The sequence below is a fragment of the Leptidea sinapis genome, chromosome Z (assembly GCF_905404315.1).
Source record: "Leptidea sinapis chromosome Z, ilLepSina1.1, whole genome shotgun sequence".
NCBI lineage: Eukaryota > Metazoa > Arthropoda > Insecta > Lepidoptera > Pieridae > Leptidea > Leptidea sinapis.
In genome coordinates, this window is record NC_066312.1 from 16,874,182 (window position 1) to 16,893,881 (window position 19,700).

The following is a 19,700-nucleotide window of genomic DNA, read 5'->3' on the forward strand; positions in this document are numbered from 1 at the left end:
TTATTATCTCTGAAAAAATCTATGCCTGACTTTCAAAGTAAGAATGCCCGATTTTCAAGATAAAATGATCTTTACCCGTGATTGAAGTAAAACTTAACAAAAATTAACTTCAGGAAAAATTAACAGATACATTAACATATTACATTAAACAAAGCCTTGTTACCAAATAAGCACTCACGTACTGAAGGTTTTGCTATTTTTTTCTCGATAACGCTAACGCTGTAACTTCATCTTTTAAGCAAAGTTGGCATTTTCTCTATCTAACATAAAATAATGCCTTCATAATAAATAATATTATTTAATCAAGCGAGATTTTATATATTTAACAAAGAAAGATATAATCTTATATTTCGATATTATTATTCATCAGCACACTACCCTTTATTCATAATAGTCTGCTAACTTAAAGCATTGCTAATTCTCAGTCTGTCTTCTTCTATTGCCCTAAGTCATGAGTCAATGAGAAAAAACACTCTTTAGCGAATATTTAAAGCTAGCGGACTATTATGAATAAGGGGGTTAAACTTTTTACAGGTGAGGTCATTATCAGGTTCTTGATTTTCTCTTTTATGCTTATTGATGAAAGAGTAAAATCTTCAGAATTCACATATACAGGTGAACCTAATAAAAGCAAAACGTACATTATGTATAACTTTTTGATGTTATTGAAGATAAATTTATTTGAATTAGAATAATACGTTGCGCGCGCTCAACCAAAGAGAATTTAAACACAAACGTTCACGCTCAACGACATTTAAAAATAAAAGTTTTCAGAAAGTTTCTATTATATTACTATTTTTATATTTTTTATTAGGACAGGCAAAGGGTTCGAGCTAATACAGTCGTATACGTTAATATTCAATAATTTATATCATAATTTTTACAATATTCTACAAACGTAGATTTAACTGTAACTTTCTACAAACGTAGAATAGCACGACGTATACATTATTTTAAGGATTTGTTTTGTTACGCCAAAGACGTATAAATTCTTGCGTGAATACATAACACACCTATACTAACACTTTTATTTTAGACAGTGGAATTCAGTGGAAACTGCCTATTTTTTAGTATATCAGTAAAATAAATATTTTTATATTAGGAACCAGAGGAATCACATCAGCGTTTAAGGAAGCCGGCCGAAGCGCCGGCCTTTAAGGAAGGAACAACGAATGAACGCGCATTTTTTTGTTAGCCGTTTATTTATGATTTCTAGCTACTGCTGATTCATTGTTCTTCTTTGTATTTGCATCGGATATAAAAAGGCAAAAAGTAGTCAATGCTTACTGATGCTTGCGAGACGATTATAAAAGTTTTGAAAGAATATCTTAATGTAAACCGAGATATATATTGCTAATAGAGTTTGTTTCTTTGACCACGCCATTTATCTTCTTCTTTTCCACTTTTAAAAATGCGGTCTGTCCGGTAAATGTATAAAACTTTATACAACAAGCATAGATAGAGTATAAAACTTGTTTTAAATATTACGTATTATACATATATGTCCATAAAAATAGCTATACTTGTTAACAACATGCATGTTTTTTGTTGGTGTGAACGCTATCAAGTATCAGACTGTATCAAACATGTCTTAGACCTGTATGTAAAAGCAAATGCAAATGCTAAACTTGCATAAAGACTTGTTGGCAACACAGTGAGAACGAAAGTAGTGTAAGTAGCTAATACTTAGATTAAAATAATTATGTCATTATTCGAAGGGCTAATACTTGAATCTTGACAGACTTATTAGTCTGTGATCTTATCTCTTATTAGTCTGTGGTCTTTACTTTAATAATCTTAGTTACCAGGTCAAAATATCAAAAAAAAATGAGTACCTATATTATACAATTGACATACAATAAATTGTAAAATATAAATATTATACCTGATTATACCTCTTTAATACAAAATAAAAAGGTATACCTAGCTAACATATTGTGACACTTATTATTGTTGCAATCAAATTATACAATAAATTGTAAATGGAGATCACTGATATTCGAATTAACAATTATGCCGTTCAAGAATAGGTTCACTTTCCATAGCGGACACAAAAAAATATAGTTTATATTGGCGAATGCGCAGTAGAATATAAGATTTTACGCAGGTGCAGCTCATCGCGATCTATATATGCGCAAAGAGTAAAATTATGCGTGTATACACAAGATGGGAAATAGGCCTTTATTTGATACATAACCAGGGTATGTACTGTCTATTATCAATATTTTATGGGATAGGCGAAGATCTACGGAATGAAAACGATTGTTTGTTATTGTTGGTCTTGTCAATACTGAATTTCACGAAGTGTTAGGTTCTCCAGCAGATGTGAAGTTTTATCTAATAATATCGTCATTACTTGAAATGACTTTGGAAGATCCATTTTATGTTGTAAAAGAGTAAGTCATTTAGTTTCCATTTTATTTATATTCTACAATCATTGATATTTTATACAGAATACAATTTAATTCATTGTATTTTGACTGAATCCGTTTTTTTATTGCATTATTGTTGGCAATTATTATAAAATATGAAATTAAGAACATGGTGATGGTTCCAGCTGACCTCAACTTTCCCATGTAGTTTTGTTTATGTGGTTATGTCATGATTAAATTATATTTTGTTATTAAAAAAATCATGTTTTTGTTTCAATTGCATGGAATCCTTATTCATTTTCTTAAAGTCATTTCTTATAATATGACCTATCCACTCTGGCTGTTTTAGTGATTACCAAGAACAAAAAGAAAGAAAATAATTTTAAAAAGTAGTTGTCTGATAAAAGTATATTAAACCTTCATATATGAATTAAGCTGTTATTCAAATTGTTTTAGGTCTTATTGTGTACAATAACCATGTTTCAATTGTTAGAGTTTGTTCACTAGTTAGTGTCCCGTAATCGTAAGTAATTCCGAATTTTTGCTGCAGAGAATCTTAAAGAACCCCTAAACCGGCTCTCTCTTATCAGGCTAAGTAGTCTATTTGCACATAAGCTGGGTTGTACCGTGAAGGTGGGTTGTACTTAAATCCAACGAAGCTTTTCAAACAAATATTCAGGCTTCTTGTTCCAAATGACCTTTTGAGTTAACCAAGTATAGTGAATTTGTCTTCTTGCATTCATGTTCAGGATGCCCTTGCTATTCATGCTTTTGTCATAATTATTCTTTTACATTAGTGAGGTGTTTCGAGCATTGAACAAAACCAGAGGGCTATATATAAGGTGGCAAGAGTTGTCAACTTCATCATTACTCCCAAACAATGTAGAGATTGAATGGACTTCTATAGAATTGCGGAATTCCCTTCGTAGCATAGAGTGGGATTTGGAAGATTTAGAAGACACTATATATATCCTTTTTAAATGTTGTAGTAAATATAATTACTGGTACTTACTAAGAAATAAATCTTGTATGTATTCTTTGTTTATATTATGTACTAGCTGACCCGACAGACAGTGTTATGTATATAATAAATAAAATAATGTTTTTATATGAATTTGTCAATAATATATCATAACATCAAAAATTACTTCGTAAAATATGCACCCTGCTGTCGTAATGAAATTGTTTCACAGCAGAACTGTCATACATTAAATGTCATTAAATTCTCTCATAGAAATTATGTATGGACACATCAAAGGAAAAACAGATTTGTTGTTTTTATTTAATTTAGCAGCAGTTTCCTATTTCACAAATAATTCAAGACAAAAATTAGCCAAATCCGTCCAGCCATTCTCGAGTTTTAGCGAGCAGCAATTCACAGCAATTCATTTTTATATATATAGATATTAATTATATGTATATTATTATATTATATATATTAATGTTTATATTTAAAATGTAAGAAATCATTACATTTGGTGTTATAAGCTGTGCTAATTAGTGTAATTGCTACAAATACATATTTCTTATTTTAATGAGTTGCAAATTTTAGTGAAAAAAACATTATATGTTGTGTATTTCCATAACTTTTCATCACGTATTGCAGAGAAGAATTCATCAAAATTTAAAATAGATAATAAAGAAATTTCCGACAGGCGATCATTTATTGAAACAACTAAACAAGAAGTTAAGGTATGTTATTTATTTTGTATCTTCATCATAATTAATCAACACCAAAAGTTATTAACATGATATATATGAATGCATTATATTGTATGTAATTATCAGCTATAAAACTAATCCAGGAGCTTGAGCACACAACTCCAGAGAGTACTAACTGCCAGACATTCTAAGATTTTTTTTGATTTATGGTTAAAATAGAACATAATACTACAATTTCTTTAAATCATTATAATTTTCTCTTAGGTTATGAAAAACAAGATGAGTATTAATAGAAATCATGACAGTGATGGCACAGCACATGAACCACTTCTTAGGGATGGAAGTCCAACAAACTTCAGGAATATCACATGGTCATCAACACCCAAGTATTCCAAATACACCAAACTGGCTTCAACAGACAGTCCCGTTAGATTTGACATATATGATAATGACATGATGTCTTTGCAAGATGGTATGTTGATAAGTCAAAATGATCAGCTGACAATGATTGGTAACTCTGTCGGATCTTTGAAAACTGTCTCCACCCAGATTGGCCTGGAGCTTGATGAACAGGCTATGTAAGTAAAACACTTCATATGCACATTAGGGATGTCTGCTGTGAGCCCTATTTGCGTAGTGAGGTTGAGTGGATTATCCCACCGCCCTTAAGCCTCCCACATTCTCTTGCAATACTATAATAATCACAGGAGTGTTGCCGGCCAATTTATAGGTTTTGTAACTAATTTTCTCATAGTACACATTTTTTGTCATTATATAGAATATAATATTATATTTGAAATGTTTCTACCCTATAATGAGCCCTGATTAATGTGTACAATGAGTGATAACTTTACACAAAAATGTTTCTCATATTTATAGCTTGCACCAGGGTGTAGTGAAGTAGGGGAAATGATTAAAAAAATGGGGCTACTTCATGTACATATTTCCTAAAAATAGTCTAAGTTCTAACATTTAGGAGAGTGAAAAATAGATAGTAGCCGATTCTCAGACCTACTGAATATGCATATAAAATTTGGTAAAAATCAGTTAAGCCATTTCGGAGGAGTAAGGTAACTAACATTGTGACACAAGAATTTTATATATAAGATAATCTGTTGGAAGTTGTAATGCTGTCTGTGTGAGCATTGTGTTATTTCTCATAAATTGTATGCAATTTTTTTAACTTTCAGGATGCTTGAAGATTTAAACTCTGAACTTGAGAATGCAGATTCAAAGTTGCATACAACTGTTGTGAAAATATCCAAAGTACTCCATATAAATAATGGTAAATTTACTTATTTTAAATTATTGTTGTTTTTTAGTTTCACTCTGGCTAAAATTAAATTTGCCATTCGGATTCACAAATAACCAAAATGTATGTGTAATGTAAAGAAATACCTTTTATTTTAAGCCTCAAAAATATATTTGATATTATTGTTTATAATAGTAACTGAAAGATAATGATTGCCAGGTTTAGCTTATACCAGGTTTTAATGGCAATGTCTTCATCTGAATGTACTTCAAAGCATGGTCCACTATAGCAGGGTGCTCATTGAGCAAAACCAGTCTTATTCAATTAAGTCAAACTATGATACTTATGAATGTAAAAAAGTTATACTTTTCGCCTTTTATCGCGAGTTTGGAAATTGTTGAACTTTAGTGAGAAGAAGTATCAACAAACTCATTCTATTATTGAAGCCACTCTATTATATCAATATTTACAGTATATAAATAATTTATTAACCTATTATGGGAGCAATCATAGATAATTTATATGTCTAAATAGGGTCTCTTCCTTTGTTAGATAACCGATAAAAACCGATGTTTTCACAGATGTCATAGTCTATTCTATTTTATTCTTTCTAGTGGTTTCTGTGGAAGGGGCACCACCACTCGCCAATGTCACGTTTCAGTAGACCACCAAGCTTAGAGTGTGTCATTTGATCGGTGTTAGCGATTTTACAAGTGATTATGGTAATGACCAGTGCCCAGATTCATAACAGATTTATTTTCTTATTATACTTGAAACAAATATACATACTGTTAGATTAAAATGGACAAACACTGATAATATTACTTATATAAAACATTTATTGTGTTAGTTATCACTTAATATTATTTTGTTTGATATATTTACATAAAATATTTACAAAAGGAATCTAAAGAAGAATTATATCAACATTATGAATATAATATATATTTATTATATTAATTATATTAAGTTTAAAATTAACAACATGAAGCAGAGTTTTTGATGACAGAATGATGGAGGTTATGGCTGGTCCATTACTATAAGTAGCGCCATACTAGTAGTAATGAACCAGCCATCACCTCCCAAAACCATATTTCAAGGAAGGAAACTACTTACTTCACGTAACTGCCACTAGCAATGACATTTAAGTGAGCATGATGAAGCCTGATATTAGAACTCAACTAGTTAGAAACATAATAATGTATATTTGAAAGTGATAAACTTACAATAAAAGATTTACATATATGGTATGGTATGGTAAAGGGGCTCCTGTTTCCGCAATTACACCACTTAATTGGGTCTATTTTGTGTGCAGTGTTGGCCAGTCATTCCAACCAGCCTAGCTTCTTCCAGAAGTTCAGATCACAGTGGCAGGCTCCTTTGCACAGAATGCCGGCTAAATTATGGGTACCACAACGGTGCCTATTTCTGCCGTAAAGCAGGAATGTGTAAGCATTATTGTGTTTCGGTCTGATGGGCGCCATAGCTAATGAAATTACTGGGAAAATTAGACTTAACATCTTGTGTCTCAAGCTGACGAGCGCAATTCTAGTGCCGCTAAGAATTATTTGGTTTTTCAAGAATCCTGAGTGACACTGCATTATAATAGGCAGGGCGTAGTGTCCTCGGCCAGACAGCTATTAGAATGCCCACCATGATTTGGATATAGTGTTTGTTTAGTCTGATAAGTTGATGTCTTATTTTCAATAATTAATAATTAACTAACCTGTCTTTGATACAAAACTTTATTAATTTACCTTTTTATTTCCAGATGGTCGACAGTGGGCAGCAATCGGGCTACTTCTGTGTATACTTGTAATTTTGTTAATAATATTTATAATTGTATAAGATTAGTAGCTCTCATAAAGTACGACCATTCTATACAATATAATGTTAAACATTAATTTGTCATAATTGCTGTAGTTTAAAGCTTTATCAAGTTCATCTCATACCAATTAGTATAAATTCTTACTACAAATAAAATACTAATATCTAAGGATTAGTATAGTCAATGCAAGCTGGTATAGCATAAATATTGAAAATGAAACACTATATTAGACAACAATGATAGTTATTGCAGTATTGCTCTTCACAGCTACAATAATTTACTTTCAACATTCCTTGTGTATAAAAACACTGCAACACTAAGCTGTTTCATAAATATGAGACTAAAACTAATTCAGTTATAACTAATACATTCGTGCATCTAGATTCTAGATAGCCCATTGGAGTTATCTAGATTTACTATCTAGATTCTATTTAGTAAACTAACTTTTATTGATATCTTTTAAACAACAATGATCAGTTGTAAGAAAAGGAAAGATTTAAACTGAGCTAAATTTATGCACATCTGACATAAACAAAAGGTTTCCATACCAGGTATTATATATTAATAATAGTAATTGTATATTTTTAAGTTATAGTAACATTTGTTGTTATAGTGGCAATAGAAATACTCTGATCAGATACAGCCAGCTAACTAGCAGATAGAGTTGAGAGAGTCAGGTGTTTCTTCACTTCACTTCACTCTTTGTATACAAAACTCAGAAGAGAATATGATACACATTGGTATTCAAATGTGGAGGTAATGTTTGCATTTTGATACCTACACCTTGCCACAAGATGGAGCTACAAGGGAAATATATATTTATTAATTTATTGTAAGTGCTTCATGAGTGAGCTATAGAGAAGTGCTGCCAGATGTACCTTGTAAAAAATATTAAATCCAAATGATATTTTTGCAACTTGAACTCGAAATGTAATTCTTTTATCAATTTAGTGTTAATATTATTGGAATTTTGGTTGGTTGTGGTATTATTGTCTCATTTTAATTTACTAAATAGGTGATAAGTATTAATATACATAACGTTCAGGGGTGATTAAATTATAGTATTGGCACACTTTTTACACAAATTACCTTGCCCCAAATTAAGCATATATAGTATATATATAGCCTGTGTTATGAGTTGCAAACAATGATATATTTAATACAATATAATTACTTAAACATACATAAATACTTATACACATCCATATTCATCATATAAATGCTTGCACCTATTGGGATTCGTACCCGGAATAACGTAACCTCATAAGGTTACCTTTCCTGTAACATCCATACAATTTTATGTATACTTACATATAGGAGAGTATCTAAACGATCAATTAGGCTCGGACTTCAATTATTTTTTATAGCTCTATCAAATGACCTCGTAGGTACAATACTGTATAAATTGTATTACTTAAAACATCACAAAAAAATAATAATTTTATAGTTTCTTGCCCCTTCTCTTCTATCTCATGGCGCTATTTCTTTCCGAGGCGGTGCCTGTGCTTTAATTGATATTAAAAAAAAACTCAAATGAAACTGACTTCAAAAAATAAATGCCTTTTTTATATTTTTGAAGTCTTGAATCAATCAAGTCAATAAGAGGGTATTTTGTAAAATTTATGAATGTCCGATGTAGGTGTCTATGTCAGTCTTTTTACTATTGGTAAACTTCGTTCATGTTTCTTTTAGTCTCGTTTAGGAATGTAAGTATATTTTTTCACTTTTAAATTCAATAATTTTTAATAACTACATACATTATTCTCATAGTCGTTTCCATCTCTCAAATTGCCAATATCATGTTTATAAAACAATAAGAGAATAATTATTAAGTACATAATTGATAATATTCGTTAGTGGAATAGTAATAGCTTTGAACAGTTTGTTATTTTAAAAGATATCTCCCACTTTTGGGATTATCTATACTTACAAATTTAATTTAAACCAAAATTCACGGACGGTTGGCTCAGTTGGTAAGAGCGCTCGGACGGAACCCGAGAGGCGCGGATTGGAGTCCCGTATCGTCTAATATTAATTCATTCGATATATTTATGTGCTAAATGTGTAATTAATTTTATTCTGATACTATATCTTGTGTTTTATCATAATTTTATCGTCTTTAGAGATGAAGTATCAAAAATAGACATGAAATAATATTGTAGTAGTCACTATGTCTATTATTTAAAATTGAGTTAAGTAGATACTGTGGTCTCCTTAGATTTTATGATTTACCCCCTTATTCAGAATGGTCCGCTAACTTTAAACTTTTTTCTCATTCTGACTTAGGTCAATAGAAGAAGACAGAGTGAGAATTAGCAATGCTTTAGGTTAGCGGGCTATTATGAATAAGGGTGTTAATATTTATTGTATTCAAGTTCTACATGTGCGCCTTAAAATGTACCTGTTTTTAAAATGAAATTGAAAAGAAGAAATGTCTAGTATCTGACTGTAAATAATTATATTTTTAATGAAATAATTACCTATCGATAAATCTCACACAAAGTTGATTATTAAATACTAGCTGATGGCCCGCTGATATTGAGCTTGGATACGCTTTTTAAATCAATTCGAGTTATTAAAAAGCTAGTTTATAAGATACAGTAGGAGGCTCCTTTGCACAGAATGTCGGCTAGATTGTGGCTACCACAACGGCGCCTATTTCAGCCGTGAAGCAGTAATGTGTAAGCAATACTGTATTTCGGTCTGAAGGACGCCATAGCTAGTGAAATTACTTGGCAAATGAGACTTAACATCTTATGTCTCAAGGTGACGAGCGCAGTTGTAGTGCCACGCAGAATTTTTGGGTCTTTCAAGGATTCTAAGCGGCACTGCATTATTGTGCTGGGCAGGGCGTATCGACTACCATCAGCTGAACGTCCGGCTCGTCTCACCCTTTATTATCATAAAAAAAATACAAATTACTGTCACCAGTGCCAGATATCCGGTTCTAACGTAACTACCGTCGTAGTGGTAATGTCGTCCTTTATGTGTGTGCAAAGTTTCATTTCAGTTAGGCTAACAGTTCTCGAGTTTTAGGTGAACTACATTCATACACATTGCATTTTATAAATGTAGATTAGCTTTTTAGCATATTTTAATGCATTTTAACACTCATAGGAATTATGAAAGATATTTTTGTTGACTTTCAATGTAATGAAAGTTGTAATTTACTAGCTTACGACGTAACAGGTACGTGACCTAAAATTTTAAATATTTTTATACATTCTAAAAGCGATTTTAATGTCATTTAAGCTAATATATCGACGAATTTAATCTAGCTTATGATTTTAAATAAATAGTAAATAAATAAGAAAAGAAACTAGTCAAATTATCCTATTACATGCTTTCTACCAAAATTAACGAAAATAAGTTTTTTTTTAAATAATTGTTATGTAATGATACGATTGACTTTGACCATAAATAGGCGGCTAGAATTGTTTGGCTCTAAATGAAAAATTAATAATGATAAAATATATTATTATTATTAACTTTTTAATATTTCGTTGTAGGGAAAAAGAAACGTTCAATGTATATTTTATTTTAGGGTTGTGTTCATTGACATTCTATACATTATAGACAAATCAAATAGAATAATATAAAAATGAAGCCAAAATCTGGAACATACCACAAATTACACACCATAACAAACTTCGACTGCTATATCTATACATTCCCGCATTTACTGCAGTTGTTTAAAATATTCTTAATCGATAAGCAGCAATTGTTCGAGACTGGCTCGAGTACGCCTGCGGTATTTAGTTGGAGCGCAGCTGCGACCAATTCTTAATCTAAGGATATTTCATTAGTAAACAAATATTTAAATAGCCATCACAGCTCGCCGCTTGTTCAGTTATTAGTTAGCTGTTAGGCAATTGAACAAATTAAGACATAAAATATTTCATTTTAAACCTAACATAGCGGATGGAGATCGGTGGTAAGTTGAAGGACTTGGTGTTTTGTATCGTTATGGTGAAGCCATGATTCGTCAAGACTAGCTTGTTTTTGGGCATAGGTAAGCTGTCGGACGATAGAAAGCGTTTTTTTTTATTGTTTAAAAATCTGTGCTAGTACTTCTTAAGCTTGAAAACGTACTGTGACAATGATACGCTTTTATCAACTTTCTAAACGTTTCTCGGTCACTGGCGATGGGTGTTCCGAAAAAATCCTTGATCAACTTATTCTGTAGTCAATTTTTGACGTGATATCGCTTTGCCTGAGCCGAGCGTGCAAGCGAGAGCGCGGAACAAGCGATAGAGAGGCACGACCGGCGTAAGCGTTCGGCTTGCGACGCATCTTGTTCTTTGATTATTAGAAAACGTAGCATCGATGGGCGACTGCAGTAGTAATTGGTTGTTACAATTTTTACTAAAAGATGTTTTATATAAACGAAAACGAAAAGATGTTTTATATATTTCATATAAACGATCGTATAAATAGATGTTTTCTTGTGACGATATCACGTTAAATTATAATCCGTAAGCCGACTTTACAGACAACCAATTTTTTATTGGAATCTCGCACAGATAGGTACTTAATAACTTATTATTGAGCGAAGCGAAGCGAAGCTGAGCGGAGCTCCCACCGGGTGACTCCAATTGATTTCTGTGTTAAATTGTTTCTCGGCCAAATTCTGGACCGATTTTAAAAAATTTTGAACTCATATAGAGCTTTCGAAATTTATGGTTATTGTCGAGTTAGAATATTGAATTTCGACTTGATTCAATCATTATAATTAAAAACAAACATTATTTCAAAATTATTCTAAATTAGCACGCGGTATTTATATTTAATTAAAAATTGAGTCGATTGATCAAATCTTGTTTGATTAATTTTGTTTTGTTTATGTACACAGACTTAGTTTAGATCGCTTCGCTCAAATATACACCGGAGCGAAGCGGTACGACGAGCGACTGCGTCATCCTAGTTTTAGTTTATAGCTCTGACTATTTATTGGATGCTTTATGTAGATTTATTATGATGGCTTGCAAAACCGTCCGCGTTGTACTTGGTGTAATTATACGCTTAGCATCGTAGCCTTATACAGACTTCGGCAGATTCCGACTTCATTCTGCTTTCATATCTCTGAGGAAAATTTAAATTAATAGAATACACGATTTCGCCTGTGCTGACGTAATAAGACTGTGTTTCTGCCTTAGCCGAAGGTAGCAGTTGATTTGTTGGAACTCCTTATAGACTAAATATAAGAATATATATTGATGTCTTAGTGTAGCTATTATTGATGTCGATGTTTTTGACTTTTTAACTGAAATACCTTGCGCGCCAGTCTTTTGTATCGTGAACGAATATCGAAACGAAATAAGTTCGACACAATATTGGTACAGTGGCGCAGAAAGCTCTTAATGTTTAGATTGTAATTTTTGTTGTAGATGTTGACTAATCGTATTTATTTGTTATTTAATAAAGTGTCATTATTTTACAAACTCGTTTTATTCTATCTTCGTCTATTTAATGTCCACAATCTATAGGTATACGACTAAAGGTGAAAAGGTTGTACAGAAACAGTATCACCAATTACCACAAGTTTGGAAATGGTTGAACATTAGTGAGTAGAAGAAGCACCAAACTCATTGCCACTTTATTACATCAATATTTACGTAAATAATTTATTAACCTATTATGGGAACAACCTTAGATAATCTATATGTCTAGCTAGAGTCTCTTGCTAAGAGACAACCTATAAAAACAGGCCAGGAATATTAGTTTAGCGTGCGTGACACGCTACGTCTTACACTCACGATTTGTATGACATTGTTTTGTGTTAAAAAAATCACGATATGATATTAATAAATATGAATTTTTTTTCGACGTTTTCACAGCTTTCATAGTCTATATAGACGTATAAATGATCTAAGGTTACTAGCAAAAAGTCATTGAACAAAATGGTATCTATATATATATTTATACTTATATAAATCTAATTTTTAAAAAATGTTTGTGTGTACATTATGTAGGTACCTACGCACGCAAGAAGTTATAGGTCTACCTTGGGCGTAACAAAACAAAAATCCTTGAATGAATTTATTTCTCGTGCTATTTTACGAATAACAATATTGTCATAAACAAGGTTTTAAATACAATCACGAAACTTACCGCGTCAATAGAAATATAACTTATATTTTACATTAATACTAGCTGCCCGGATAAATTTAGTAAAGAAAGAATAGATCTAATTAATCAATTAAATTTATACTCATTAACAATTCAAAAGAACCAATTAAAATATGAATCAGATATAAATAAATTAAATAATGAAATCCTAAATCTACAGAAATCATTGGAAACAATGAATAACAGATACAATGTTACAAACAAACAAGTGAAGGATCAAGTACTGGTTTTAGATGAACTTCTTCTAAACAAGGAGTCCGTGACAAGACACCACAAATGTGTTACCTACAACTTAGAGAAGAAATCTGAGCCTACTTGTGAGCCTCTTGCTAATCAGCAATTACCTTCACACAAATATAATCAAAACACAAGCTTATCTGATACTAAGTCTATCAGTTCCTTTAAACCAAATAATGTGAATAGCAAAATTGTAATGTTTAGTGATAACTTAGGTAAAGGTATGGGCCGGCTTATTTCAAGCGAGATGGGACAGGCAGTAACAAATTATTGTTTACCAGGACTAACCTTTTCACAGATTGTGCAAAGGCTATCTAAATTTAACTTCACCCCTGACACTACCTTAATGTTATTAATTGGAAACAGAGGAAATACAAACAGAACACAGCTAATCAAACAGTTTGAGTGTTTAGATTCTCTAAACATAAAGAATGTTGTTTTGTTTACTTTCCCCTACGGTCACAGATTGTCACAATCTGAAAATGATATCAGATATAAATTGAATTTATCACTTGACATGTTGATATGCAATAATAGAAATAAATTCCATTTGATTGATATAAATAATTATATTAAATCTAATTTCTCTATGAGAAATATTATTCCAATATAGCCCAGTCATATTAGGGCTTTCACCTCGGAATGAAAGATAATAAGCTGCAAATTGGTATGAACCTTTGTTTTGTCATTCTAAATGTTGTCTCAAAAGTCACAATCGTTATCGTGTCCGCGTCTCAAGATATTCAAGGTCAAAGGTCACAAAAATCGGTTTTTCGCGAATATCTGGCTTCCTATCGATTAAATGAGATTTGCATTTATTATAAAAGTTGTAGGCTATAAAATTCCCTACAACTTTTGTTTAAACTTTTTTTTCATACGACCAACCGTTTTGAAGGTAGAGCGCGAAGTGCACATCGTACAGTCATATACGGCCTAATGCAAGGTCAAGCGTGAGTTATGGTTATCAGTACGTTATAAAGTCAATTATTTACTTGGAAATTATAATTATTAAACAATGCCTATTATTTATGTACTAACTATTAATTATTTATATTTAATTAAAGTAAGTAACTTGATTATTTATATATAATTATTCATATTTAACTATTTAAGTATAAAATATTATTAATTCTGGATTATATATTTTAGTTTTATTTTAAGTTAAAATGATAGTAAGAGTATATATTTTACACATATTTTTATTTATTATTAAATACGGCATAATATACATTTATCAAAATGTGAGTTCAAATATCAAAAGTATCTTTGTTGATTTTAATTGTAATGAAATTGGAAATGGAAGCTAATTATCTTCTTCTTCTTCGTCTTCTTCTTCTTCTTGTCGCTCAAAAATGTTCGATTCATTGTCATCATCCTCATTATCTGTCATGTTCATCTCCAAACCTTCCAGAATATCGGGATCATATGTATTTTCTTCATCGGGATTACTTGGATACAGTGAAGCGTTGAGGCAAGCTTGTCCGTTGCACTGGCCGCAAGCTAAAGAACATTGTAGCCCTGATTTTCTGCATCCACAGCGGGAACCACAACCATTTTTGCAATTGCAAAATATTACGTTTAGTAGTTCGGCTAGTGCTGGAGGTAATAACGTTCGTATGGGCTCCAGGATTTCATTTTCAAGCATCCAGCCCCATTCTTGAGGTTCTAAGTCCTTCCCTAACCACGTTTGAATCTGGTAGTAGACACGTTTTATGTGTTGATGAGCTGCTACACTTGTTGGTGGAAGTGTTGACAGTTGTACAGGTTTATTTAGTTTTGTAAATTTGATGAATTGCGTGTAGCGGAAATGATCAATGTTGTCCTCAGATTTTGGAGCATTATATAATGCCAACAAGATGCGCACTCCATTTTCTAATAATGTTTGTTTTGGGCAGTTTTCTTGTTGAAATACTTCCACCAGTTTATCTAAATCAGGAATTTTTTCTAATGCTCTAGTAACAGTTTTTTTTCCTTTTTTAAATAGCGCAGAAGTCGTGTCACAGCCACTGAATGCGTGTAAAAATAAAATGTGCTTTTTAGTACGAGGATATTGGTCAAAACTTTTAGTAGAATATATTTGTGTTTTGACATTGCCTTTGCCAACTTTTTTCAAAAAAATTTCCTGATGATGTGACTGAGTACGTCCAATTAAAATAACGAGCAAATCGATATCTTCTCCTATGATGACAGCAGTCTTTTGATGTTCTGATAAGGCAATAGCTGTGTCAATGATGAGAACATCAGCATCATCTCTGGCTTGTTTTGTTGTGATATTAACAGTTTTAAATTTTTCAACAAGCATGTCGATAATTTTTTTTTTATTAGACCGATTTGATAAAAATTTTTCTTGACTGATTGGCACAACCATTGTTTCGTCAAAACAAACTTCATATGATTTTGAAAGTGCAGCAGTTCTTCTTCGTTGTTCCAGTGCTTTAATATTTTTACTATAGTCCGAATATCCGTCAAATACAACAACAATTGCTGAGCCATAATGTGTTTGTAAATATTTAATGTACTTATTTAAAATAATAGAGAAAGTATCGTCTTTGCTCCATACGACGCGATGCAGAAGAAATCCACCATCGATGATGTATGTTACATTATTTTCATCAAGATCGATAACGACAGGCATCATATTGTCATATAATGTTGCTTTCGTGGTTTTTCTCATGCCATTACTATCAAATAAAGATGTCGGATACGGGCTTAGTTCATACTGAAGATGTTCTTGTAAATTACTTTCAAATTTTTTGCTTACAGTTATTCTCTGGAAAAGTAACATTGGATCTATAGAAACTTTACAATCATTAATTTTGACAGATTTGTTAATGGCTGAAAGCGGTAAAACCTTATCGACGCGTTTTAACTTTATTTCGTTGAAGTTCAAACCAGTTACCTTTACCATAGATTGCAATCCGATTTCATGGGCTCGGTGACAATTAATTTGGTCATTTCCAACGATTCCTGAAGCTAAGGATACCAACTGATTCGTATTTGGAAAGGGATTATGAAGCGTAAACCAACCAACCAGTTCATTTACATCAGTATCATCCCTTTTTATTCGTGAATCTCTAGCATCAACATGTTGGTCCACAGAATCTAAAGAAATGTTACAAAACCGTTCAATTTCTTCACAAATTGTATTCGTGGCATGCATAGCATATACCCACTTACATAGAACACTTTCTTGTGTACTTCGGCCTCGAGATACTCCTCCTTCTGTCTTCATAGATTTCATCAGACTTTGCTCGATTACCATGTCTGTCCATGTACCAGAATTGAATTTTTCTGTTCGTTTTACAGTAAAGAATCCGTTTTTAAAGTTCTCAAAAGCCTGTTGATCCATTGTCTCCTCAAGTTTTAACATATCTTGAAGATACAAATGAGCTGATTTCGCATATAGGAAATGACCACCAGCATGAAAATAGGGCAGCATTTTTCGCACTGCATCCAAATGTTCTTGAAAAAGTCCCAGCCTTTCAGCGCGAATGAAATCTAGGGCTATTGATACCATTTCAAAATATTGCACCCATAACTGTGCCGTGGGACCTCGAGCTTTTAATTCTTTTAGTTTATCCTGAAATTGATCAATTAACGAGTTGGAGCTGCTCGTACATCCTTCAACATCTTCGTAGGAAACATCGCGACTAGTTATCTGTTCAATTAACTCATCTAACACACAATTTTCAATTTTCATCTCTTCAAAAATCTTTATTGATAATGCAAGTCGTAATAATATATGGCCTCTGATACTTCTTGCATAAGCGTGACCATTCAACATTTTGTCGACCGAATTTGTAGCATATATTTTACTTAAAGCTTCCTTGAGACCACTACCGTCCATTACATGTCCTATGCATCCAAGAAAAGACATGAGCATATGAAATCCTCCAAGTTTGACAACTGTTTTAGACAAGTCTGAGTTTGCATCTGACGCAGCAACCATTTCACGTGCTTTTGAGTACAGGGGCTGATCAAATGTAATTATGCACGTTTTTTGTTGATGTGACTTGGCAATATTTATAGCACTATGTAAAGTTGTATAAATTGTGTCTAAATTACTGGCAGGATGATCAATGAAAGGTAGAAATATAACCTGAGAAGTTGAAAAATTTTGATTATTTTTCGTAAGTTGTTGAAGATAGCCATTCCACCCTGGCAACGGTGAAAGATTCTTCCATTTTCCGTATAACCACAACAAATCAACTGCATTAAATTTTTTTTCAATCAGTACTTGATCATCATGTAGATTTTGGACTTGAATCTTGCTGTACCCAGGTACAACTGGCTTTTCATATGCTAAAAGAGATACATGTGATATTGCTGCTAACTCTTTTGCACTCGGTTTAGTTGTACATTTTTTTATGCGATCATCATAAATTACAGCATCTTTCGGAGTAATTATTTTTATCATTCCCATAACGTGAAGAGTATTATTACCGTCAAGAGTACTGACATTAATATCTGCATTGTCTCCAACATATTGTACCAACGCACCAGACTCTGATGGTAAAATACGAGGTTGTATGAGTAGTAGTTGTATTTATATAATAAAATGATAAGGATTAATATAATAATTGTGTGAACAGCTTTTACATTAACGCTTTATAATTGCCCATTTTATAGTATTCAAACAGATATAGTTATCCTGATCATATGCCATCACGGACTCTTCTGTGTTATCGTGTAACACGATTACACTATTCATTATTTTGTTATATCTCAAAGGGTTTAGACCGCGTTTTCGTTAAAAGATCCTAGACGGCTTCTTTTTTCTGACACGGCCAATAAATGTCGTTAATGTATACAAAAAATTGTACAAAAACTTAACAAATGATATATTAAAACCATCCTCGAGAATTGGTGAAATTTACATGCAAATCAGTGCAGTAGTTTTTGTGTTTATCGCGAGCAGAGAGACGCGGCGGGGGACTTTGTTATATTATATGTAGTGATGATTTAATATATAAGCGTGAGGTATGTGAAAAAAAACTTTTTAATACAGTTGCTTAAAAGTGGCGTGGGCTATTACTCTTACTCGTGCTTTTTCTTTAGGTACCTTTTCCGAACTCGTGTGTTCTCTTTTCCAACTGTCAAAATAATGTCTTTTAAAAAGAAAAAACCAACCACGAAGTTTTTATGGTTTATGCAAATATTTCTAAATAGAAGCTACTAATTTGTTTCAATATCAGATTTAATGATTTGATTCAATGAGTTAGGTTAGGTTTTATTTCATTTCGTCTCATTAAATTTCATTTTCATTTCATATTAAAAAAAATCTACTTAAGACTTGGCTGTATGGGCCTTTGCCTACCCAAAATGGGTAAAGAAGTCAAAAAATGCGCCTCGGCTCGAGTAGACATTTGTCGGAACTCTTTGCAATGACAGGCTTTTCGCACTCGTAATGAAATATACTATTCTCATCCCCTTTTTGTGGCATTCACAAAACTTGACAAGTCTTAGATAAACTGCCATCTACCAAACCTATACATCCTTAAAATGTTCTTCACGTGAGCAAAGAATTTAATACGAATAATTAATAAAACCACGCCACAGGTGTCGCTATTAACCCAAATGTCTTTATTATATACTAGCTGACCTGGCAAACGTTGTTTTGCCATATAAATTATATATGTAAACCTTGATTGAGCTTCAACGACTCTATCACAAAAGATTTCATTAGGATCGGTCGAATAGTTTAGGACTTTTTAGGGAACATACAAACATACATTCTCTTTTATATAGATAAAGAAGAAGATATAATTAAAATTAACGATTAAAGTTTATCGACATCTTAGATATTACATAATAAATAGTTCAGAGAATTTAAATAATTAGTTTCAAGATTACATGAATGAATAAATGAAAATAATTGTTGTCTGAAGAATGATACAAAATATGGTCTAGTTGACCAGTTAACCAGGGTGTCCAATTTGCGTGACGGTGTGCGAAACGAAGTAGTTTTAACTTTAAAAATTCTTGAGTTTTAATATAAAATGCATAGACCCTGATTACCAACCAACCAAAATACACTCCCTATAATATTTTGGCTATTTGTGACGAGTATTATAAGTGTAATCAACAAAGTATTTATTTCATTGCACAAAGCTCGACGGACAGATGGCCGTTGGAGCATCAGTCTTTGAATGGCTACCACCTATAGGAAGACGCATGTTGGTAGGCCCCCCACAAGATACACCGATGATCTGGTGTAGAT

The 19,700-nt window shown here is 32.2% G+C and overlaps 1 protein-coding gene across 2 annotated transcripts; it reads left to right on the plus strand.

The window, feature by feature from the left end:
* The first annotated feature begins 1,871 nt into the window (after window positions 1-1,871).
* On the plus strand, window positions 1,872-12,555 carry LOC126978989 (syntaxin-6). 2 transcript variants are annotated; one of them, XM_050828128.1, is made up of 6 exons: window positions 1,872-2,201; window positions 3,170-3,339; window positions 3,970-4,064; window positions 4,299-4,612; window positions 5,225-5,319; window positions 7,058-12,555. In XM_050828128.1, exons 4-6 carry the CDS (start codon window positions 4,302-4,304, stop codon window positions 7,132-7,134), a joined length of 483 nt encoding a protein of 160 aa, XP_050684085.1. In that variant the 5' UTR covers window positions 1,872-2,201; window positions 3,170-3,339; window positions 3,970-4,064; window positions 4,299-4,301; the 3' UTR covers window positions 7,135-12,555. The 2 variants fall into 2 exon arrangements, with proteins under 2 accessions (XP_050684085.1, XP_050684084.1); XM_050828127.1 differs by lacking the exon at window positions 1,872-2,201 and adding an exon at window positions 2,209-2,396.
* The last annotated feature ends 7,145 nt before the right edge of the window (window positions 12,556-19,700 follow it).

Excerpts from the sequence above, each read along its gene's own strand:
- LOC126978989 (XM_050828127.1), top strand. The coding sequence starts at position 2,362 with ATGACTTTGGAAGATCCATTTTATGTTGTAAAAGA. Across the intron at positions 3,340-3,969 it reads AGATTTAGAAGACACTATAT|GTATTGCAGAGAAGAATTCA; the intron begins ATATCCTTTTTA and ends ACTTTTCATCAC. Across the intron at positions 5,320-7,057 it reads AGTACTCCATATAAATAATG|ATGGTCGACAGTGGGCAGCA; the intron begins GTAAATTTACTT and ends TTTTATTTCCAG.